The 24566-nt window shown below is 40.2% G+C and overlaps 1 protein-coding gene across 1 annotated transcript in view; it reads left to right on the forward strand.

Moving 5' to 3' along the window:
- itgb5 (integrin, beta 5) overlaps positions 1-23859 on the forward strand; it is a 59358-nt gene extending 35499 nt beyond the window's left edge. Inside the window, exons 12-16 of the mRNA XM_032566875.1 lie at positions 8835-9057; positions 9681-9781; positions 17492-17611; positions 18862-19028; positions 19621-23859. Of these exons, the coding sequence (XP_032422766.1) occupies positions 8835-9057; positions 9681-9781; positions 17492-17611; positions 18862-19028; positions 19621-19710 (701 nt within the window). The 3' untranslated portion in view covers positions 19711-23859. The remainder of the gene's footprint in view (positions 1-8834; positions 9058-9680; positions 9782-17491; positions 17612-18861; positions 19029-19620) is intronic.
- Positions 23860-24566: the final 707 nt, after the last annotated feature.

Below are 24566 nucleotides of genomic sequence, written 5' to 3' on the forward strand. Positions count from 1 at the left end.
GCTAAAACTTTAAGACCACAATTACGCAAAGAATCGACTCAGTGACTGTGAGATGCCTGATCATTATCCCACCTCCACCGTGCCAATCAGGATTCTTACTGAGTGGTTTAGTTTCAACAGAGCTTCCTCAGCTTGAGCCTTACTGCTGGGTTCTTTCAAGAGAAAGGTTTTACTCTGAAAGTTATGGGCTTGAAGTTTTATCACGATATTTTGTGATACTATTATGATAAAGTGACAAAAAGAACTATTCATTGCTTCTTTTTAGGTAACTGTGACTGCATGGCAGACACAAATGCTGCTCTCCAGAAACATGCCCCTTTGTTTTCAGGACCCCAGTTAAATACAGAAATGTGATTGGCATCAGTAACGGCACACAACCCCTAACCCATTTAACCATGTTTTCAAATGTATTAATAATTACTTTCATTGAACAAACAGTGGAATAAATAGTAAAATTAACAATACTGATAATATGGACAGTTTGGGGGGATTAAATGTCAATATTTGGAAGTTATTGTGACAGCAAATAAAAGATCTAAGACATATATCACGATAAATGATACGATAAATTCTCACCTTGTTTTCTGTTTTTCTAACTGTCCTGATGTGGCCTCCTGTATTCACTGTGCTAACTGAGGCCTGCAGTGCATGCTGGCAAACATTTCATAAATTGACAATGATTTTCTCCAAGTTGTTGGAACACTGCAACACAAAACACTTCATTAGATCTGATCAGAGCAGTAAGGACAGACACAGTCTGGTTCCTGATATATGAATAATGTACTGGTGTATTTTTCCTGAGTTTGCCCTTTTTCAGATATGTTGACACGTTGTTTTTTGTTTTTTTTTTAAAGAACAGCTAGAGCTGTGTGTTGGTCATCATCCAGACTGTATGTTGGTTTCCAACAGGAAGTTCTCTGTTCCCTAAGTGAAGGTTTCACTTCACCAAGCTTTTTTTTTTCACTGTCAGTTTCAGAAGTGAAGTGTGACAGTGATCCTCGTCTATGGCTCTGATACAGACACATCAGTGGGTTTTGAATTCTTATTTATGTGTTTGTTCATTTGTTTTTAGGTCATTTCCGATCATTTCCAGAACAGAAAGAGACCAGAGTTAGTTTCTAGACAGACTCTTCAAAATAAAAACCGTTGTTGGTGTATTGCTTGTGAAAGTGGATAAACAGACATGTCTGTGAAAATATTTTTGCTTTTTATGATTCCTCTGATTTTTTTGTAAGGACATTGATGGAAGAAAATGTATTCATTTACTTTCCTACCTGTGGTTATCAAATTGTTTAGTTTAGTTTAGTTTAGTTTATTTCAGACAAATCTTTCACCGACAGTGTAAACGACACAAAGTACATAATATATTTCTTTTAAAAAAGAAAAAAAAAAAGAAACAAACAAAAAAACACATCACATCGGTGATTATGAGTCTGAAAAGGAGTATGCTGAAGTATAACTTATGTAGTCATACCCCTTTTCCAGCTATAATTTATCACAGTATTTACAATGTCCGATATCCTTTCTGACAAAGGAAATAATAAGTATAATAATATTGTAGAACTTCTTTCTTTGACAGCAAAACACAGACTGTCACTTACATTCTTGACATTTATGTTCAGTTTAATAGAATGAAGAGTTTGAACTTTTTTATTTAACATAGTGTTATTTCTGCTTGAATCTCATTCTATTTCTTAAATTTATACTTCCTTGGAAATTAATTTTTGATCTACTCTAATCTGCTGTTATTTTTGTCTTTTTCCAATTCTTATATTTCAGATATGTACTTAAATTGAGGAGTTCATATAATATTCTCAATTTGATTCCCATCAGATTTTGAAGTGTTGGCCTTGAAAGTAGGGTGGGCATTTGTCGTATTGCTTTTTAATAAATTGTGATAAATTTCTTTGTATGATAAGATTGTTGATTTATTGTCATCATGATAACTTCCAATTAATGTTTAAAACCCCCAAAGTTGTTGGGATTATTAGTTCTCCTCTGCTCCTTCAATAAAATTGTCAATAAATTTAAATTGATTTGAAAATGTGATTAAATGCAGTTACTATGTGCAGTAGAAATCATATTTCTTCATAAGACTGTTGTCTTAAAGATGAACATTAGAAATGGTTTTCAGGAGCAATATTTGAGTGTGAGGGGTTCTGACTGGTGTGCCATGCAGTCATAGTGACACAATTAAATAAAACAAGTAATAAATAGTTCTTATCACTTTTATTATTATCACTTTATTACCACAAAATATTGTGATAAAACTTGAAGACTCCATCAATTAGCCAGACTTGAAAGCCAAAGGTCAAGTCAGAGAAGCAGAACTGGTTAATACGTTAGAATAAATAAAATATAATATAAATATGTTGTCCTTGAAATTAGACTTGAAGTCTCCTTTCTGTCTTTTCTTTTTTTTTTTAAATCTATGCATGTCGGCGCCAGAGTCCTGGTAGGCCGACAGCTGGAACGCCGCATGTCTCTGTCCGGTCAGAGCAGAATATTTTCTATCCGTTTGTCCCTGAAGGATCATTCCTCCTTAATGAGACAAAATCAGAGCCACATTATATCAACTTGGTGGGGTGTTTTTCTTCAAGTCCTGTCTGCGAGCGGTTTATGGAAAAAGCGTCTGTTTTTCAGCTGAACTCTGGCTGTCATCTGTCCAGGCTGGCGCAGTCCCTCGCCTCCTCTCGCTGCCATGCCAGCATCTCGTTCTGCCTCCAGTCTTCTGGTGCGTAGTTGAAACATTTCTGTGTGACTTGGCCACAAAAGTGTAGGAATCTCTCTCAGTCCCTGGAGGGTTGTGCCAAATGTTTTTCTCTATGACCCTTCAACATTTCAAATCGTCCTCTTTTAAAGAGGAAATGGTCTTCATTCCACACTGCAGTCTGGAAGCTGTGATGGGAGCAGCTTTAACAGAACCTTCTTTGCGTGTTTTTTCCATTTCAACCCTAAGCGAGACGAAGATTTAGGGGCTGGTCTAAGCCCTTGTCTGAGCTGTAATCTCCTCCCTCAGCTCGCTGTATAATTTAGTGTTTTATGGAGACATTGTTGTTCTGTCAGGCTGTCATTTCAGGGGCTCCTGCAACAGTATGAGCTGCCTGTCAGCGTCAGGGAGGGGCAGCCAGGTCCGTTTGTTTAGTTCGTCTGCTCTGAAATTAATGTGCATAGCTCTCTGTCATTTGACATTTTTGCTTTGTTTAAATAAAGTCAGACAGAAACAAACACACCACACATCCTGTATGAGCCCATTAATATCCTCAATGCTGCTCATGATGTGGGAAGTCTAAGTACATTTTAGAAAACGTCAGCTTTTGTTTGTCAGTAGGACCAGAATATGTGCAGTGAATTAAACAAACGAACAGATAGTGAGTATGTGGAGGCATCATTGAGCTGAAAAGTGACACCTGAACTCTGACCCCAGACCCTCAGAGGAGTTGAAAAGGAGTTTGTTTATTTAAACAAAGCAAAAAAAGGAAGGATGCAGAGCTGGACCAATCAGGAGGAAAGAGGAAGTTCAAACCATCTCTTCCATCAAACATAGGATCGTATCCCCTACTCCAGCGTCTCTCTGCTCGACTTTCTAACCAAACAGCCACACAGAGATTTAAAGCAGCAGTTTGTAACATTTTATAACAAATGTTTTTTACATATTTGTTTAAACCTTCACTATATTGTGACAGTACAGCATGAGACAGATGATATGTGATGAGATCGATCTCCTCCACCTCTTCCCTGAGTCACCATTATCATCTGAAACCAACCAATCAGAGCCAGGAGGAGGGGCTTAGTGCTGTCAATCAGTCTCATGCTGCTCAATGCGTTAATGGAGGAGAAACAACTTACCGTTGCAGGAAAACCATTTATCCACTGCCAACTCTAACTAGCCTTTCCCAGAGGAAGGGCCTCCATCATTCAGTCCATATGGAACATGTTTTAGATGGTGAGCACCTCTTCAGTGATGCTCAGGCTAACATCTCTTTGTCTCTGCTCTGTGTTAATCTAATCACATTGGTTATGTGTGAGTATATGTGTGCAGGTTGTTTTCACTTCTGCTTCTTCTGTGTGTTATCTGAGTAGCTGCTGAGGCCTCACAGCCGATGGCCTTCAGGATGACCGTTGAAGCGCCTTCACCTATCAGTCTGGGTCAAAGTTCTGTCTGGCACGCTGCAGCTGGCTGCTGTGTTGGCCTTCCAGATATTGATGCACTAAAAGTATTCACACCTTTAACTACGTCTTCCTCCCTAAAATTAACAAAGTTTTCAACTTCTAACTGAAAATGAAGAGCAAAGGAGAAGCAGTGAAGCCAAAGCTTCATGGGTCCAATAGAAGATGGAGTTTCAGTAAAACTTGGACTCATCAGTCTCCCCTGGGTACTTCAGTGGTATGATCTATGCTGGGATATTTCCCAACCTGCACCTGTTGAACTAAAGACTGGAGAAAAGATTGGGCCATATGAGGAAACATTAAAATACTCAGAGTGAACAGTCAGAAGTAAATTAACCGTTTAACAAGCTAGGCGCTGTTGTTCTCCTGCCTACTGGTGGATCAGTGTTACTTCATGTTTGTTTTAGAATATTTCAGTTTAGATTTTTACATCTAAATGGTCTTTTCTTTATAGTGGATGTGGGATCTACTTCCTGCTCAGCCAGGTCCTTTTAACTCTTCTATATGTTCACCATAAATTACCTGAGAGTTGCACCTCCCAGTTCTATCTTTTGCATTGCTCAGAATCTAAGTTATAAATTACCAAAGAATCAACTTTTGACCTGGGACTTGTCTTCAGTTGAAGGGTTCTTCAGCAGGTTTTATTTCTGCCTGGTGCTGAGAATTTAAAAATCAATGTCCATTCCTGCAATCTGGCAGAAATAAAGTGACTCCTGTTTACACTGAGCCGGTTTTCAGTGGAACCATAACATTTTTGTTGCAATCCAGTCGTTTGTTTACACGTCTCTGGTAAGGACTCGTTTAGGAAGTGCTGTTATGATACACAGTATGGAAGCCTACTTGACAAGCTATCTTTAACTTGCTAGCAAGCAAAACGAACAAAGTTTTTGTCACTGGACCAGAGATTTTAGTGCTGAAATTTAATACAAGAGGTATCAAGTTCCTAAATATTGTCTTGTGAAGCACCAGTCCAAATTAGCAGAAGGTTTTCCTCAGATAACCTCAGTGAACTTCGACACGAAGCAGAGATGTGCATAAATATGACATTTTTTGACAGACAGATGGCTAGAAATGGACCTCTGGTCATATTTTCTACCTTATTCCAACAGTTTTACTCCAACATGCAGAATGTTCCACAGGAAAGCCTCCCCAAAAACGGACCGCTTCCCTCTTTGCTCTCCCTCTTCTCTCCGTAACGTTTTGAGTCACCCTGGCGAACGCTACAACACCACAAGCATTTCAAAAATCCTCTACAGCTTTTCCTTAGAGCAGGACAGAAGGCCAAGATTCTGAGTGGGACTGGAGAAGTTGGAGGTTACTGCCTTCAGTTTTTCTGCACACACACACACACGGACACACACACAGCGATTAGAGCTCCCCTGCAGGAAGTGTGAGCTCTTCTCATCTGCAGTGGGAACCAACCAACCCAACATCCAGACGCTGTGCTAGCTGCCACATCACACCAGACGCTCTGCATTCCTGATGAGGGTTACTCAGTTCAGCACTGAGCTAAAACTTTGTAGACCAGATAAAGACATTTTTGCACATCCACTCTTCACCCTGTTGGTGCACATGTTTTCTTCAGTTGTGCACAAGTTTGACATGTTGGATATGAACTTTGAGAACCCCTTTTTTGCAACTAAAGTGACTTAACAGCTCATTTCCCTTTTTACATAAGCTCCAAATATTTGCATAAGCCTGTGTAAGTGTGCTTTTGAAACCCATGCTGCGTCTTGGCAACAAATATGCATTCCCAGGCTGCAGCAAGAAAACATGAACTGGATTCTGGTCCCATAACTGTAAGTTTTTACGCTGGCAGTGTGACTTACTATACAGGCTGTAAGTCAGTTCATGGCTACCTGATAACTCAGCAGGAGGAATGCCAGCTACACACTAAGAAAGGATTACTGCTGTCTTTGGTGTTGGAGCTCTTCTGTAGCCCTACAGCGCTGCAGAGTTTCTCCCATGCAGGTGTGCAGCTTTCTAATGCTGCTTCCTGTCAGCTGCAGTTTACAGCATCACATCACAAGGACATTAAACCACACAGAGGGTACAGAGGCAATTTTGTAAGGTTTTGAACTCTCCAACCTAGGGATGGGCAATAAATTAACTAAAGTTTAATTAAAAAGATCTTCAAAAAAAAAAACTTCAGTTAATTAAAATGATCAAACTTTTGCAAAATCTGAACTGTTTTTCATTGATGTACTCCTTTAGTTTCCGTAGTTGAGTGATGTCAGCCACCCAAACCTTACATTGTAAAAACATAAAATCCTACAAAGTAATTTTGGTCAAGCTTCTAGTCAAATATATTGATATACTGAAAACTCTTCATCAAGATATAGGAGTTTAAGTGAATAATTCCTTAATATTGATTTAATATTGATTTAAAAGAGTACTATTTCCTTTGGCAGATTATTTCACTTTTAATGTGGAATAAACTGCCAATGGTACAAGTACATTATCATCAATATTAAGAAATTATTGCTGCTCCTATATTTCAGCAAGTTTCTATATCTTGCTGAAAAGTTACTTATAACTTCTTAGCTATAAGGAACTACTTTCAGTACTTTTCTTATTTCAAATGCATAAATGTATTTTTGCTAGAAACTAGACCAAAAATACTTGGTAAGATTTTGTTTTTGTAATGTACCATTTTGTTTCACAAGTATGTTTTACAGATTCTAGCAGATTTTTGACTTTTAAATGTAGAAATGTCCTTGCTTTTTCTTTAAAAAAAAAACAGTTTTATGGCGGATTTATTCAGTTTTCTTTATCTGCAATGGGCCTAATATGCTGTCACACAAGCTGGTGTGATTCATGGGATGCAAAAAATATTTTGTGACATTTAACAAAGTTGATATGTCTGAAAAACCACAAAATCTATCACAAATTTAGATTTTTATTTTTTAAATTGCCTTATTTTCATTAATCAAATGTATTTTTGAAAATGCAGAAGGCTTTTGTTACAGGAGAATCTTCTGGTTTTCCGAAAAGTGAGCAATAAGCATTTACCTCCATGCCAGTGGCAGCCATGCTGGTCAATGATTGAATGGCCTAACAGAACGATAGTATTTGTAGAACATCTCGGTGTTAATTAACACTTAAAAGAAGAGCTGGAAACAGAGCCTGAGGTCTGTGAAAGCGGCTGGATGCCGATCACCTCCCCCACACGTCTAATAAGCACTGCAGTGTTTATGGACTGCAGGGCTGCTAGCAGCTAGCCTCGACTTGTCCATGTGAAAGCAGCTGAATTTGCACTCCTTTCATCCTCTTCGCACTTGGAGGCGTAAAACCTCATCAACCTTTCTGAGTGCCCAAACAGTCATTTAAGGTCATATTCCCAGCACTGGTGCCATTAGTCAGCCACATGCCGTTCACCGTGGCGGCCTCTGAGCAAAGACTGGGAGTGGTGCAGCAGACTGCCACGTTAGAAAATAACACAATAATGGGCCCACACTCATTTTCTCCTCCTGAAATGTGCACAGCTTTAAAGTTTTGGTGCAAAACTAAAGTTACGGCATGTCTGAGATTCCAGACAAAATGTTGCTTAACGCTGACCACTCAGCTGATGATCAGACACAATACTTCCTCCTGACACCAAGGAGTCCCTGACCTCTTTGAGAAGACGTTTGTTTTTCCTCCTCTCTGCCCTGCGGCTGAGCTCAGTGACTAAATGTTCTCAACGTTTAGGAAGATTGTTGGACAGAAGCAGCAGCCACTCCTAAACTGTGATTTAATTCACAAGTGATCCACATCCTCCATAGACGGCACTCCTCTGTTGGGTCAACCTTCCATCTCCAGTGTATTTCTAAGTTCAGGATGTGGAACTTTGGGAACTTTTCCCAAAGTTTAATGTGTTTAATCTAAATCCTTATCCAGCATTGTAAGCTTCTTGTGTGACACAGAAGAACTCAGAAAGTGACTAATAGAGACTGAAGGAAATCTGTTTACACCAGAATGAGAATGAGAAGGAGTTCTTGAAGAGTCGGTATTATGGAAAATTTACCTTTTTTTTTTTAAGCTTTTCATCATGTTCTAATGTTGTTCCCTTATCAAAAACAATCCTGGAGCGTTGCCACGATTCTTTCATGCATGTTTGAGAAATCCTTCAGTCTCCTTTAGATGGAACATGCGTTGTTGGAACAAGTTTGAAAGAGATCATCAGGCTCTGTGTCTTGGTGAATAAAAGCCCACCTGTAGGTGGTGTTTAATGGAAAAATAACAGGGTGTTGCCCTTCACCCCATAACCAACAACCAACCACCACAGGCCTCCAACTGGACATCAGCACTGGGAGACATGTGGAAGTAAAATCTCTCCAATGAAATAAAACAAATAAGCAAGCAAAAAAACATGAAGATTGCAACCTTGTTAAGCTGCAGATATTATTTTATATTATGTCTTTTAGTTATCTGGAACAAAAGCTGTTTTTAGCTTTCTCCTGATTGTTTGTTATAAATGTCATCAGCTGACAGTGTTTGTTATATAGGCCAATAAGATGCTTTTTATTCCATGGTAACGGAAAATAAGCTAAGCCAACAAATTATTTTAACTTGACAACAAAGCACTTTTTGCACAACTTTAAGGTGTTTGTGGAAAGCATGGTGGACGTGCCTTCTTTAACACTTCCCTCTCTGACTCTCCTGCTGCTTCCGTGTCGTTCCAGGTCATGGAGAATGCCACTGTGGGGAGTGCAAATGCCACGCCGGCTTCGTGGGTGACAACTGTAACTGCTCCACAGAGATGTCGCTCTGCTTCTCGGACGACGGGAAGATGTGCAGCGGGCGAGGGAGCTGCGTGTGCGGCCGCTGTCAGTGCACCGAGCCGGGGGCGTTTGGAGAGACCTGCGAGAAATGCCCCACCTGCCCCGATGCCTGCGGCACCAAAAGGTGGAGCTCACACACACACCAAAACAAAATCTACACTCAGTATACCGCTATGACATCAGGGACTAGTTTGATCAACAGGCAACAGGAGTGAAATATTGATGGCAAAGCGTCCATCTGAAATAATGAACCCTGTCGATGGCACAGGCAGGATTTTCCACAGTTTTTACACTGAATAACTGTCAGTTACTGAAAGTTGAAATAGTTTTGAACAAAAGCACTCTGTCATCATCACACATTTACCCCAGAGCAGGTTTAGCAAATATACATAATTTAGATAAATTAGAATTATAATTAAATGAATTTCAAAGAGGAAAATTGGTAAAAATTTAACTGAATTTGACCTAAAACAGAAGTTTGGTCTGATTTAACTTCAGAGAGAAGAAAAATGTTCGTTTTACTCAGAGAATATAAACTTTTGGTTTTAACTGAATGTTCATTTCATATGCATTGGTCATTAATATTTGGCCAAAATGATCCATTAGTGAAATGTTAAAAACATTTGTCCGTTCTTTTAGAATAATTTTAGATATTAGAGTTATTTTCTGGATTAGCAGTAAATTTGTACTCATTATTGTGATGAGTTTTTATATGTGAACTTTGACCTCCCCCCTTCTTTGCTCCAGGGAGTGTATCGAGTGTCGGCTTTTCAACTCGGGGAGACTCGCAGACAACGAGACCTGCCAGCGCTTGTGCAAGGATAAAATCATAACTGTGGAGAGCCTCGGTGGGTAAATACACACACACACAAACGCCCACACACGCCCACCCCCACACACACACACACCCCTGCACACCCCAACACACCCCCACACGCATCCTTGTACTTCTATCAAACTTTGTATTGGCTTCCATTCATTTTAGTACCTGCATTTATGTCTAACCCAGACATTTCCCCTAACCATTACTAACTATTACTAGTATATTCATAACCTTAACCAACACATTTGAACCTAACTAGTAGAACACATTACAACTGGGAAAAAAGAGAGAACCAGGAAAATGTCTTCATGCTCCACAAATGACCTGCCTTTGTTGGTGAAGGAAAATGGTTATTATAGTCCTCTATATACAGTATACAAATGCACACACACACGCACACCGCACACACACCCACACACACACACACACACATACACGCCATCTAGAGCTATGGAGAAACAGTTTTTGTTTTTGCATCTATCATGGGTAAGTGCAGATTTATGGCTGGTTGGTTGGATGACGTTCGTATTTGCCTCTGGCTCTGCTGTTGCCAACCTGTACAATGCTACATTCACTTTGTGCTTAGAGGCTTGGCACTGAGACTGCAGAGTGTGAGAAGATCAAAGCTGCTGCCAAGAGTCACAAACACACCCCAGAAATGGCTAAAGCTTCCCAGAAAACTGTCGCCGCCGCTGCTACTAGCACTGATCTAAGAGCAACATTTGGTGTGACACAAACTCTGAAGTTGAATGTTTGGTAGATTTTAAACACAGTGGTCAATCACCAGTCTGACATACTAAAGGTGTTACCATGGAGATGAATACAGTTGAGAAAGAGGAGAAAAGAAGTAGAGCATGGAACCGAACCGGAACAGAGAGCCATTACAGCATGACCACTTCTAACACTATTGCTAAAAGAAACATCTGACAGGTTGCTTTGGCTCACTGACCGTCACTGAGAGGAAACTGACCAGGAAATTCCAAACAATCTGTAAGTGTGTTAAACCACACCTTTCTCAAACAAGAGTGAGAATGTTCTGGTTAAGATAAGGTAGAAATCCCTGATAAGCAAATCAAGCCCTGTTACTGTGACTTTGAACTCTTGAAAGACTCACAGTTGACTGCTTAATGTGAGGCTCAGTGATAGCAACATGTTTTTCATTCTCAGTGACCATTATGAGGTCAGTTACCCGTCCATGCACGCTCACTTCTAAAGCAAAGAACATATAACTGTGCCTGTTGCTACAACTCCACTCATTTAGTTTGGCTCTGCTTACAAATTTAAGCATAAATACGGTCAGCACTTGGGGGAAATCGGCATATTGTTGTCCAAGTAGCAGCTTATTCCACTTAAGAGTAAGCTTAAGGGCACTATAGTCCCTCCACCATGTAATCCCCCAGGATGCATCTTGATCAGGTGTCCTGATGTCAGTCGACTCCTTTTCAATGCAGAGGAGTTTCTAGTTCCTGGTGGATGATGGAGCTCCTCACTCTGTCCCTAAGGCTGTTAATTCTACCCAACTGCATCTGGGATCTGGAGTTTTTCAGGTGAGGGTTGGGAGGCAGACTGGTGGAAGGAGAGCTCTGTATTCACCACAACAGGCCAGAACAACGCCCAGACTCCAACAAACAATGCTCCAGTCCGTCGATGCATCTCTCAGTCTTGAAGATTTTTGCCCAGTCACGGTTTGTCCTTGCTGCTCCAAAGCCAATATAGTGACAACTAAATGCTGATTGTTGGGATCTAAAGCCAGTGGGTGACATCACTGCGGCTGCTTCCATCGTTTACCGTCTGTGGTTTCTTCCTAATTTCTAGCAGACTTTTAGTGGTTCAGCCTCTAAGTTTAGCTATCGTCTCCCCTCATCGTTGGTCTTTTATTAAGATATTTTTATCCCCAACTTCTATGTAGCTGTGCTGTGAACTCATAGATACATACAATAATAATATGATCACAATGAATAAAATCAGAGCTGACTGTAATCTGAAGAAGCCTAAGACTAGAGCAACTCGATTCTCAAACGTCCCGCTGACAAACAACACAAACATGTTTGCTGGTTTCTACAAATGGAAAATAAAAGATTCACATCTTCAAAGGTTTTCACAGCCTTTGTTAAGTACCTTGTTGAAGCACATTTGGCAGTGATTGTTAGTCTTTTGTGTATTTGAATGGGGGCAAGTGTTTAGTATGCTTAATACCAAGCACTGTGACATTTATAGCCTGAGCTAATTTGCAGTGCGTGTCACCAGATGGACTTTTAACCACACAGATGTATGACTATATCAACAACAGAGTAAGAAGTCATACCTTACATCATCCTAGAACTACACAGTAAAACAAGAGAGCAGAATGTGAGCAAAACCAGCAGGAAATTATTATGGCTGGCTGTAACCATGACTACAAACCTGCTTCCTTTTAAGATGCTCTTTCTTCCTCAGTTTAGAAATGTGCCAGTCAGAAATCTGTTTCCAGTCCTCATGTGAGGAACTCCACATGTTGATGGCTTTCACAGCCTCAACACTTCTTCAGGATGCTTCTAGAAGCCTGTCAAACCCTTTTTTAGGCCTTTTCTCTCCTCCCAAGCTTAGTCACAGTATGAACAGCACCAAAAGACATTTGTAGCTCTTCCCAGAGATGATCTGTTTCATTTAATTCCAGGTTTTGGCTAGGCCGCTCAGGGATATTCACTGAAGCTTGTGTGTTCTCTCATTGGTTTAGTCTGAGGTTCACAGCATTCTTAAAGAAACTTTATACATCTGGTTTCAGACATTTTACCCACTATGCAGACTGGTTGTGCACTTTCTGCTACAAAGATGCATCCCCACAGCATAATGAGCCACCACCATGCTTTACAATGAGGGATGTTGTTCACCAGGTGACTAGTTCCTGTTTCCTCTCCAGGCATGATACTTGGAGTTCAGTTCATAATGTTCTATTTTGGTTTCACCAGAAAACCTTTCACACCAAACTTTTCTGAAAACTATTCTTCTTCTGGTCTGTCTTCAAGATGCTTCAGGAAAGTTTAGCCATGTTAGCATGAAGCTAGAACTGGTGGAGTGTGTTAGCTAAAATCAACCGTCCGTTTCGTTCTCTTAACTTGAAAAGGGAAAACTTGGATTCCTGGTCATCTTCTGACCAAGGCCCTTCTTCATAGATACACACTTCTGGTTCTAAACTTCTTCTATTTACTAATAATGAAGATCACAATGACCTTCAGGACTTTCAATGCTTCCTTTTTGCATCCTTGTCCAATCTATTCTCAGATGGCTACAGACAATTCTTTTCACTTCATTGTTTGGCTCGGTTAGTGGATCTACCTTGTAGTGTTTGAAATAAGACAGAGACTTTTGTTGTTAGTCTTGGAATTGTAACTGAGGACAACAATCCACAAGTCCTGCTGGCTTTCTGACTTCCAATTGGAACACTGTGAATTTGGTGGCAATCCAAGTTAAAAAAAACAAAAGTTAATCACTTTTCTTTTTCCTAACTTTGAAATATTCCTCTGACCCAGCAATAATTCTCTGTCTTGAGAAGCTTTCAATCCATACAACGCTACAATAGTTGGAAATCAATTTTAAACATAGCACAGATATTGTGTGAGTGTTGCTCAGAGGTAAGAACAAACCTCTGCCAGTGCTGCTTTAGGAGGATAAAGTGGTCTGTGATGTGTAATCAAGAGGAAAGGTCACTGACCCGAAGCAAACCTTAGAGAAAGAAGATCCAAACAAACCCAGTGACCCGGTCATCTGGGAAAGCGGAGAAGTCCTCAGGAATTCTTTTCAGTTCCTTTTTGTTAAAGTGAGACAGTTTTGGTCGTGACCGTTCCGTCCAACTAGAGCTGACTGATGAAGCCGTGTGAGTAAAATGTTGAGGTGCACCGGTTAGGATTTTACCCACCGATACCACTCTCACTCTGGGTTCAGACTCTGGCCTACTCTGATTTTCAAGTTATATATCCACACTTTTGCTTAATTGTTAATTTAAACCCACAATTAAAACAGCAAACATCGCTAAAATGTTGCTTTTAAGGGCGTAACAAGATCTTGTGATATTAAAATGCTGCAGTATTTCTTGTCTCACAAAGCTCCATCCGCCTAAGCTGTTGTTATAAACACTGGATTAGAAGGGGAGTGCTTTACAACTTGCACTCCGTGTCTAATGAAATAAGAAAGCAAGTAGATCTGGACTTGTTGTCCTGCTGCTTCACAGTTGACAGGCAGGCTAGCAAAACGCGGTTACATAAACACCAGAGGAGCCTTCAGAAGTGTTTAGAAAGTGTTTATTTGCAGCAGTTTTGGTTACCCATTAGAAAAATCATATTGTGACACAGAGACAGAAGAAATGTGATTTTTAAGCACCGTGAGAACAACATAGTCAGCTAACTGTTAGCCACTAACGTCGCTAAATTGGTGATTTAACTTTTAGCTTGAGGAATCTGGTGAAACATGCAAACATATTAATGTAATGTAAACTGATTAAACTTGAACATGGACACTGCAGAAAATATTAACTAGTCAATCTGGTTAAATATTCTGTATAACATGGTTTGGAATTTATTAAACTTTTACCATTTTTATTTCTAATTTGGAAAAAATTGTTAAAAACTCACCTGGTCTGATTCTCATGAACCCAAACTTCTCGTGAGCTGGTTGTATTTTTACACCTTCAGTAGTTTGGAATCCAACAGAACATTAGTTTACAAGCTTCTTCCCATTTTACACCAAAGTTTATACTATAAAACTTTATTTTAAGATTTTCAGTAACTCTCCAATCACCCTTCAGAGCTGATCATCAGCTGAGTCTCTGCTCAGCTGATTGGTCTGTTACTGTTTAGTTGATTTATTATAGTTGAGCATGAAATTACACATTCAGGATAAAAAAATGTTTGCCCTACTTGTGACAGGGATCTCAGAAAAGTGAAGTAAGTCTTCAGTCATGGTTCCTTTATTTTTGGAAGGCCTGATGAAGAGTTGCCACACATAACCAGAGAATATTTTCCTGTTATTATATTCCATTTGAGTCTCTCTTTAGTTGTGCCGTTGATGTGGCTCAGGCTAAAATGAAATGTTTTCTGCAGACGTCAGCCTTTCCTAGGCCTTAAATATCTCCAGCTTTTATCTGATGTGAGATCTCCCCTTTATATTCCTGTATCCACTTATTAGCATCAACCAGTATTTTCAGCTTTGATGTTCAGAATGTACAGGTATCCTGGGATCATGGGCTTACTGGTAAAGCTGTGGTCATCTAATGAATCTCACACAGCCTATTATTTGCTAAATAGTTAGATCTCAGTTAGATCAGTCTGCATTCAAAGACATCACTACTCTCATCCTTACCATATCTTGCAGTTTTGTGGGATGTTACAAATCTGTTCCTAACTGGTGAAAAGTGGAGCTTTGTGAAACATCCTTGTTGCTTTCTCAGTTTAGCTAGCAAGTCCTGGTACACTTGTGTCGGCTCTGAATCAGTCAAATTCTTGCACGTTTACACCGCAGTAAGTTCTCCACACAGAAAGCACACAGCTTTGCCGTCCGTTTCAGCAAAGAACTTTTTAGAAGCCTATACTTAAGTAAAAACTCTACATCAGTTTGTCTTTTCTTAAAGGGACATTATTATGTAAAATCAGCTTTTTTCAACTTTACATCATGTTATAATGTTATTCCCTCATCAAAAGTGTTACCTTGATTAAGAAATCCTTCAATCTCCATGGCAACCATTCAGCTGTACAAAATGCCTGAATGAACCAATTTCTACCTTGGAGATGCAGCTTTAGAGCTTCGGCCTCACAAAGAACCCCTCTTCTTCAACCCTCCCACTCGGCTCCTTCAGACTAGCCAGCAGCAATTAGCAAACACCTGGTGGAACATTTGCTGAGCTCATTATAGGAGCTACTTCTCAGAGCAACGCTGGCAACATTGTTAAAGGATTAACAGAGGAGCCATGTTGTGATGACTTCATAAAGGCAGAGTTTCAGAAAGATCAGGAATTTCTTAGACTCCCTGGCCCAATTTCAAGGTGTTAAATTACAAAGTTCAATTTGCTTTAAGTTATATTTAACATATACAATATTTTTATAACAACTGAAGGTTACATAGTTACTTTATTGTGCCATAAAATGGCACAATAAAGGGGCAATATTAATATTGCCCCTTTAATGTTAGCTGACATATTCAGATAGTAAAAGCTAATGTCTTGAACGCTGTTCAGCACATTTGCTAAAGGGGTTATGTACACTGGTAATGTTGGTAAAGCAGTAGTTGTATTATTATATCTTACACCTACACAAAGTAATGAGATTTACTCTTCTACTACAAACTCAGTCCAAGGTAGTCAGCAGGTCTGGTTTAGAAGATGGATTGAACACTCTGAGTTGTTCAAAGCTTGGCCTATTTATTACATCATGAACAAAGGTGTCAGGTGTCCCACTGCAGACCCTCTCATCAGGTTAGAAGGTTTAATCCGTTCACACTCAGATCCTCCACAGACCTCATTCGTCACCTGTATCCACCCACTGAGCAAACACACCTGCTGCCAGGCTCCGCCCCTCCATTCTGTATTCTCAGTAAGCCAGTGGGCGGAGCCTGAACCCGGCCAGAGCAGAGTGGAGCTGTCTGATGTCCCTGACCTTGTCCTTCCATTCCTCCCAGCGGTGGCTGGCTGTGTCAGGGACGTGTCAATGATCCCACGTTGGTTCGTGAGCTGCGTGGCGCTCGGCTGCGTGCCGTTCAGAAACATTCCACTGCGACCCGGCATGGCCCCGCTTCCAAGTCTGACGTGTCTCTTTGCATTCCCCGCTACTCCAGCCATCTGAGCGGCCCTAATGGACTCCACATGTACGCTCTGGATACTTTGTGCATGAGATAGAAGAGGAGGGCCGGAGGGAAGGAGGGAGGAGGAATGGCCTCACCCTCCCTCGTGAGGTTTGGGGATAGACTGACTGAAAACGAGGGCATCCACAAAGTCAGCGCCGCCATCAGGGAATGAAGGCCTTGTTTGGTAAAGCTGTGACCTCACAAACCATCAGGCAGTGTTCAAGAATCCTCCTTCTCCTTTATTCAACACTAAAGGTGAAAAGAAAATCATAATTCCCAGTCCTGGGAACTCTGAATGGTTTCAAAAATCTAAAAGAAAAAAAAATCTATTTAATGCGTTTAATTTGTATGTCTATGTCTCTACTATTTGTGAGTGCACTTTGTATTGTTTTACACGTCCACTGGGCCACCGGAGAGATCCGTCTCACTGTTTGTGTATTTTGAATCATTTTTTAAAATATTTTTTTATTTAAGAAACAGCTAAGGACGCACATAAGAAACCTAAATACTGGTTATAGAAGTTACAGAATTGTATCCACTATTTTTGTTTAAATATAAACTGATGGAATTTGGAAAGAATGAAGTAAATGTTCTGTTTGTTTACACCATACTCTCCTCTTGTCACATCATTTAAACAGACTCTCTAGAGTCTAGACAGTCTGAACAGACTGTCTGAATTAAAATTTGTTTTTGAATCAAATCATGACCCTAAAAATTGGAATTGAATCACTAGACTGAAATATTTTCATGTCTCATGTCCGCAAATCAACTAACAAACCAGAAACCTGCTTCTACTAACATTTGCCATGAATGAAACCTTTTTTTCAGCTTTTTGTTTTGATCTTGATGTTTTCAATTGATTTGATTTCCTCTATTTATTTTCTGACAAGTGAAACTCCTGTTCCTATCTTCCCTTGCTGTGCAGAAAACGAGGACGATACAGCGGTGCTGTGTGTGTATAAGACGGAGGACGACTGTGTGATGAAGTTCACGTACCTGGAGCACGTCAGCGGACGCTCCATCCTCACCGCGCTCCAGGAGCCGGGTCGGTGTTTCACTTCGGTCAACTAAAAGTGAATGAGTTCTGTTTTGGGTTTTTTTTTTCCTCTTAAATGTTTCAGATCCTGAAACGACCTGAGTGAATATGGAAAGCAGTTTTCAAATCAAGATTTTATTTCTTAAGGGATGAAAAGTTTACCAAACCAACCTGATTGTATGTGAAAATAATATTTTAATTTCTGATTGTTTCACCATTTGCCTACTTCATGTTGTCTGGCAGGGTCTGCTTTAAAAAAAATCCTGCTACTAACTAGGCTGTTATTTACAGAAGAGGATTAGAGCCACTGACAGAAACTTCAGACTTTTTTTTTTTCCAGTCCTACAGTTGAAACCAGATATTTACATACACCAAATAAAATGTTTTGGTTTATTTACATATGCCAAGTATTATTTTTCTCACTGATGGCTGTGAAATCAGACCAAACTTCTCTTGTTTCAGGTCAGCCAATAGAAATAATTTAGGTAAATCTAACTTGCCTAAAAAATTTTGTCTGATTTAACTTCAGTCAGTGAGAACAATTTTTTTTTTGGTGTTTGTACATATCGGGTTTTAACTGCCCTTTTTACCAAGACTGTGTCAATAAAGGCAGCATTTCCTCCAGACTGGACGGACCTAAAGGAAGCTGAATGAAAATGAGTCTTTGTTTTAGCTGTAATTATATGTAAATTATTTAAGTAATACATTATATGTTTGTAAAAAAAAAAAAAAGAAAAAACATTTCTGGAGTGTTCCATCTGAACGTCTGCAGGGATGATGCGGACTGCTGTGGTTGAATGTTATACAGAACAAAGATGCAACAGTTCATCTGGTGACCCGGAGTTCACATTGAAACTGAAACAGAGATCTGAGAACGATCATCTGAACCTGGGCTGTAGTTCTGTAGTTCAGCACATTTTAACACATTTACTCAGAACCAGGATACAGTGCCAGCAGGGAGAGCTTTTACAAATAACTTAAAAATGAAGCAATTTGATGAAAGCAACAATTTTTAGATGATCTTCTTCATCTTAAAATAGTTCATCTTGGATTTTAAACTGAGTTTAGGAGTGGAGAACTGATGTAGAACATCTGCTTCAGGTCAGGTTGAAACTCAGAGTTTCTTCAAAAAAAAAAACCTGCCAGCAATTATGTCTGTTACCGTGGTGATGTATTCAGATTTTTCAGCCTATCGTGAATCTAAACCTGACATCTTGTCTTTCTTTGTAACCTGTTTGACTGGACGACTCCTGGCACAGAGTGTGGAGGTGGTCCGTCTGCCTTAACGGTCCTACTTGTTGTGGTGGGCACCATCTTACTGGTGGGAGTGGTTCTGCTGGCCACCTGGAAACTGGTCATCACCATACACGACCGGAGAGAGTTCTCTCGCTTCCAGAGCGCTCGGGTCCGCGCCCGGTACCTCATGGTAAGGAAGACGTCCTCAGTCTTTTCTAACAGAATTAGCTTTAGCTAGCATGAGCTGCTTTCTGACCGTCGTGTTGGTGGCACCCAGCAGTAGAGTCAACATCCTGAACTTAGTGCAGCTTGATTAAAGCTGCAGTATGTAACTTTTACAAATTTGATAAAGCTGTCACCATGTTGTAACAGTTTATTAGACCGATGATCAGTGTAAGAAAACTGTTTATCCACAGTCATCAGCGGGCATGCTAACTAGCCTTAGCATTCATGGCAGGCTATGTTGTAGTAAACCAGCTGTAACGTAGCAGAGAGAAAGGAGGAGGGTGTGAGCAGCGTGTATACAAAGATGATTGACAGCACTAAAACCCTCCTGCTGGCTCTGATTGGTTGTTTCTGACTGGTGTCTTTCTGCAGTTAGCACTGGGAGAGGGCCCAGGAGTTTAGTTTTCTTCACAGATTGTCTCATATTATCCTGTCACGTCATAATAATTATTTTATTTTATTTTTATGCAGGAATCGTACTTATTGATCTTTCTTTGTACTTGGTGTATTGTACGTATTATTTGTTACTTTTTTTAAATGTTTTTTTTTTTTTCCAGGCATCCAACCCTCTGTACAAGGACCCCATCACCACTCACTTTGCAGAAATGGAAACGTTTGAGAAGTCTTTTAACGGCGGGGTCCACTGATCCCTCTGCATGGGGCACGGCAGGACCGGTCCAACACACAGACCCCTGAATGATGGAGGACAGCAGACTGAACACACCCCCCCCTCCCTCTCTCCGCTCTCCGCCCGTCCACGCTGCTGACAAGCGATTCAAACGAACCCAGAAGACGTTGAGTCTGTCGTATTTCTGTTCCTGAGGAGATTCAAACGGACGATTAAACTCGGAGCGTGGAGCAGACTCAAAATGTGGATGTGCAGCTTACACAAGATAAACTCCTAACTCCAACCACATAGAGCAGCATGTACTGAACAGGATATTGGCTTATATTTCCATATTTTCAGAAATACTAAAGACACATTTGAGAAATGAGCTCTTCACTCAGCAGGACTCTGATTTGCAGCATATTACTAGCTTATATTTCTAAAGAAGGTTGTAATGATCATTTGATACTACTAATATTTACTAAGCAACAGATGTCTTACCTTTATTTTGCACACAAGGTGTTAAAATGTCTAATTCTGTAAAGATTTGTTTGGGTTGATCACATGATGTAGTTTTACTCTCTTCTGTTAATGTGAACAGCAGGGTATTAACAAAGTGAAACCTGGACATGAAGAGACTGCACTCGTGTCCCTCTTGTGTTGTCGATGGGAACCAAACTGCCTCACCTCGAGTTCAAGAGAAGCTCCAATCAGATTTTAGCTCCCAGTTTTTCTAAAGCTTGATCTGCCGACACCAGTTTGACTGAATCTGGGTTCCCTTTAAGAACTAAAATACACAAAGATTTATGATGAGCATTGAACATATTTTTCTCTTGCCTTCCTGTTGTGATCATGTCGTCTACAAATGAGGAGCAGAGGTGATGGCCAGTCAGAGAGTTGATGTTTTAAACTGGCTGTGATGTCTGGTGTTAGCCATTCACCAGTTAGAATGAAAAGTGAAACCTGAGCACCGTTGCTGTGCTCCACTCAGCCTTCCCGTTACTTACTGACATCTTGTTCCGTTTCAACACATCCTGTAAAACGTCTCCGCGCCTCTTCTGACTTTAGTTTGAGCTTTCTTCGCTCAGCAAAGGACCCAGTATGGTCGACCTGAACTGTCGACTCGCGGTCACGTGGTTTCAAAACATTCTTTTTCGCACACACCCTTCAAAGTCCACAAGCCGCACCGAGCCAAGTGAAACCCCTCCCGCTGTAGGATGGTGAACACAGCGATCATGTCAGAGAGGATTGACTATTACAAGTTCACAAGTTCTGAAAAAAATAATGACTGATGAGCTGCAGCATCTTTATTTTGCATGTTAATGGGAAGAAAAGAAAGATAGGACTTTCGCCCATTGTTACATGTTTATGTACTTCCTCAATACCTCGGAAGATCAAATCCATCCTGCTCTCTGGCTGAAAAAGCAGCTTCTGGAAGTTGAGTAGTCAGAGCTACACAACATTGCTGTCCCAGTGCCTTTCTGCATAAATAACCACAAAATTCTGCTCTGCCTGCAGAGTGTAATGAAAAGTTTGCCAGGGGGGTTGTGACAAGGAGGGGTGCACGACAGCAGACTGAGAACAAAATGAAGGTATTATCGTCACACAATGGCGACAAAGAAAACTATTGGTCCAACCACACAGAACCTTTAAGAACAACCAGAGAGTTCTCCTTATGGCGACCTGGAAGTGTTTACTTTTAGTGTCTTTACAGATGGGGGGGAAATATGGGACTTTTAAAGTTCTAATGGCCTGATGATTCTGGTCACCAGATGAATTCTTTTTGGATCTCTAGGTCAGAGCAACCTTTTTGTGGTTACTGAAAACACATGCTCTATTATTTTTAAAAGCTGAGTCATTCCCAGTTGATTAAGTGTGAGGACCGCTCTTCTTTCAGTCCCGTTGTGACTCATCTACTTGGAAGGGAGGGAAAGTTTGGATTTTCTCGTGAATTATTGACACAAATTGCAATCAAGACCCTTTGCAGAATGCAAATTACAGTGGACAGAGTGCCTAGAAATGGTTTGCTTCAAGTCTTGAATGCATTTCTCTTGTCTCTAATTGACCATCCTACATAGAGTCCTGCTTACAGATGATGTGCTAGTCAGAACTTGCACAAACTGATGGGATAAAGCCTTTACTTTGCCCAGGGAGTCTTCTATTACAACAGCAGCCTAAGATTCTAAATGACTCACAGTGAGAAACACAGCCAAGAAAACAAATTAGGTGCCTAGTTAATCCAAAAGGAATCCTTTGATGTGGTTGTAATTGGGTCACCACGTAGACCAGCGTCAGGACATGTTAATGAATTAATATCTAAGGAGCTGAAATGACTAAACTGAATGCAACAAGGTGTAAATGGTTCCAACATGAGTTGACTTGTCATGTTACAGGAGGTTCCAAAGCATCAGTCAAAACAGTGAGTGGAGGTATTGCTGTTGAAACACGTTTGACAGCAATAACAGCACCATTAGGTTTGGTACGGGGCCCAGTAGGGGTTTGGTACGGGGCCCAGTTGGGGTTTGGTGTGTGGGTTGTCACAGAGGAACCAGTGGGTGTGTTTGGGACACGCGTATCGTCTTCCACTGTGTTGTAAAGAGACAGCCTAGCAATTGGGCTTCATGTCAGTTTAAACTCTTAAATATTTTCAAAGATCATTATTGTGATTTCATTTTAATTCACCATGCCACTATATTGTGTACCTTAATAGCAGAGATCATGTGTATCTGCATTTCCATTACAAATGAGAGCAAATCTTTGTTTATGTTCTGCTAATGTTGAAAAAACACAATTTTGCAATTGTGGTGTTTCTGTTAAATAAGAAATTAAATTAAATTCACACGTGAATAAGCTTGTTCACGTGGTAAGTCATTAAAAATCATGGCAGCAAGAGATGTAAACAGTTAAGATATATTCATAATTCAGCCATGGCCTAGCGCGTATCATCTGTCAGCCAATCAGAAGAGACTTTGGTGTCTTATTCAGGCTTTGGAGCGACAAGCTACTTGGGAGCAGCTAGGCATGTCACGTTGGGGAAATTGTAGTCGGCCATTTTACAGAAAAGTTATGGATTGAACTCAATATAATGACACAACTTTTTATGAACTGTGATGCTGTTAGAGCTCTGGAGGAGCCAGCTGCACATTGTCCAAAAAAAACAAACTGTCATCCTCCTACCACTTCCTGTTTGTCGTTTTCGCCAGTAGTTACATGCGATTGTTGATCCATGACCATAGCCAAAAACACAACCTCATCCTACTCAAAAAAACGTGAGGTTTTTTCTGAAATTTCCTTGTTTCCATTAAGCCAATTTATTTTTGTAATTTCAATTTGTGCAATTTTCTGGTTAATGGAAACGCAGCTGGAGGCTGTCACTGATTTGCTGTTTAAACCTGTTGACAGTTGTTGGTTTGTACTTTTTGGATAGAAGAAGATTAATATGTAGTTAATTAGTTGAATAGATCCAGATTTTATTCATAATTTTTGGGGAGATAAAAAAAGAGCTTTGTTTGCAGTCCTGAATGCAGAGATGACTCAATGTTCAAACAATTATGTTGTCTTTTTCTGTGCTGTCATCTGTAAATGTCTTTCCAGTATCACCAGCCTTTTGCATGATAAAGGATGTGGTGTTGTTGCTGAACTTGTACAGCTAGCTGGGTGTTGTTAGCTGTGTTTCCATTACAAATATGACAAAACCTTGTCGATAATATGCTAATGCTGAAACACATTTAAAATCACGTGAAAAGTCATTATAAAACACCCAGCACCATCATCCTCCTGCCACTTCCTGTCGTCTTCTTTGACGTTTCTGCCAGTAGTAACGTCCCGCTGTTGATCAAGTGACTTGTGCCAAATGAAAAAAGTGTTCCCATTGCAGTTTTCAAAATACATCTACAGTATATGGCCAAAAAACAACCTCATCATAGCTCAATTTCTTTTTTAAATTCCCTTATCTGAATTAAGTAAATGTATTTTCATAATTCCAATTTGCACAATTATACGTTCAATGGAAACACAGCTGTTGTGTGGGAGGGGGCTTGTGAATATTACTTGAGAGTGCCAAATGGATGGCTGTGTGTTTTTATTAAGAGTTTGTCTCCTGGAACAGAAATGTTCTTCCTGCAGGGTCCTTGAAGACATGTCCACACTCCATGTTGATGTAACAATAAACGGCTCAGTTCAAACACTTGTTTGTCTTCCGGTTCACATGTTAGAGATATGAGCTTCATTTTCCTCACACTTCATATTTGTGCAGCTCTATTAAAATATACACGGGTTTATGGTTGGAATGTGATAAAATGTGAAAGATCTTAATTCATTCCATTAAGTCCAAAATTAATTCCACCTCTGGCAGATTTAGTCAAAATTATCTTCACTCGATTGAAATGAGAGGCTGAATTTGAAACCCTGCATACTGCCCTCTTGGTTTAGAGAGACTTGGTCCCAGAGGAGAAAGGCTTTAATCGTCCATCGAGACAACTAGGTGCTGATGAGGAAGAGGAGGAGGAAGGGGAGGAGGAGGAGGAGGAGTGACAGCCAGTTCAGAAAGAGTCGACCGAGGCAGAAAGCGGTTTGGCAGTGGGAAATTTGTTGGAAGTCAATAACTGCAGCACAGAGCAGAATCTGACCTCATTAACACCATCAATATTTTTAATGATCTGTCAGCGCAGAGCTTAGGGGAAGGACACAACACCGACTCTAGACAAAGCTGCTAACAATGTGGAGCATGTAGGAGGAGGTTATTATTATTAATCTTCATGCATTTAATTTTTCTCAAAGCTTTTTTAATTGTAATCAATTCTCTCTTTAGTTCCCATTTAGATCATGAGCTCAAACACAAACTGTCTTTTAAATACTGTAGATGATTTAACTAGATCACAGACATCAATGGTTCCT

The sequence above is a fragment of the Xiphophorus hellerii genome, chromosome 7, assembly GCF_003331165.1.
Source record: "Xiphophorus hellerii strain 12219 chromosome 7, Xiphophorus_hellerii-4.1, whole genome shotgun sequence".
Lineage (NCBI taxonomy): Eukaryota > Metazoa > Chordata > Actinopteri > Cyprinodontiformes > Poeciliidae > Xiphophorus > Xiphophorus hellerii.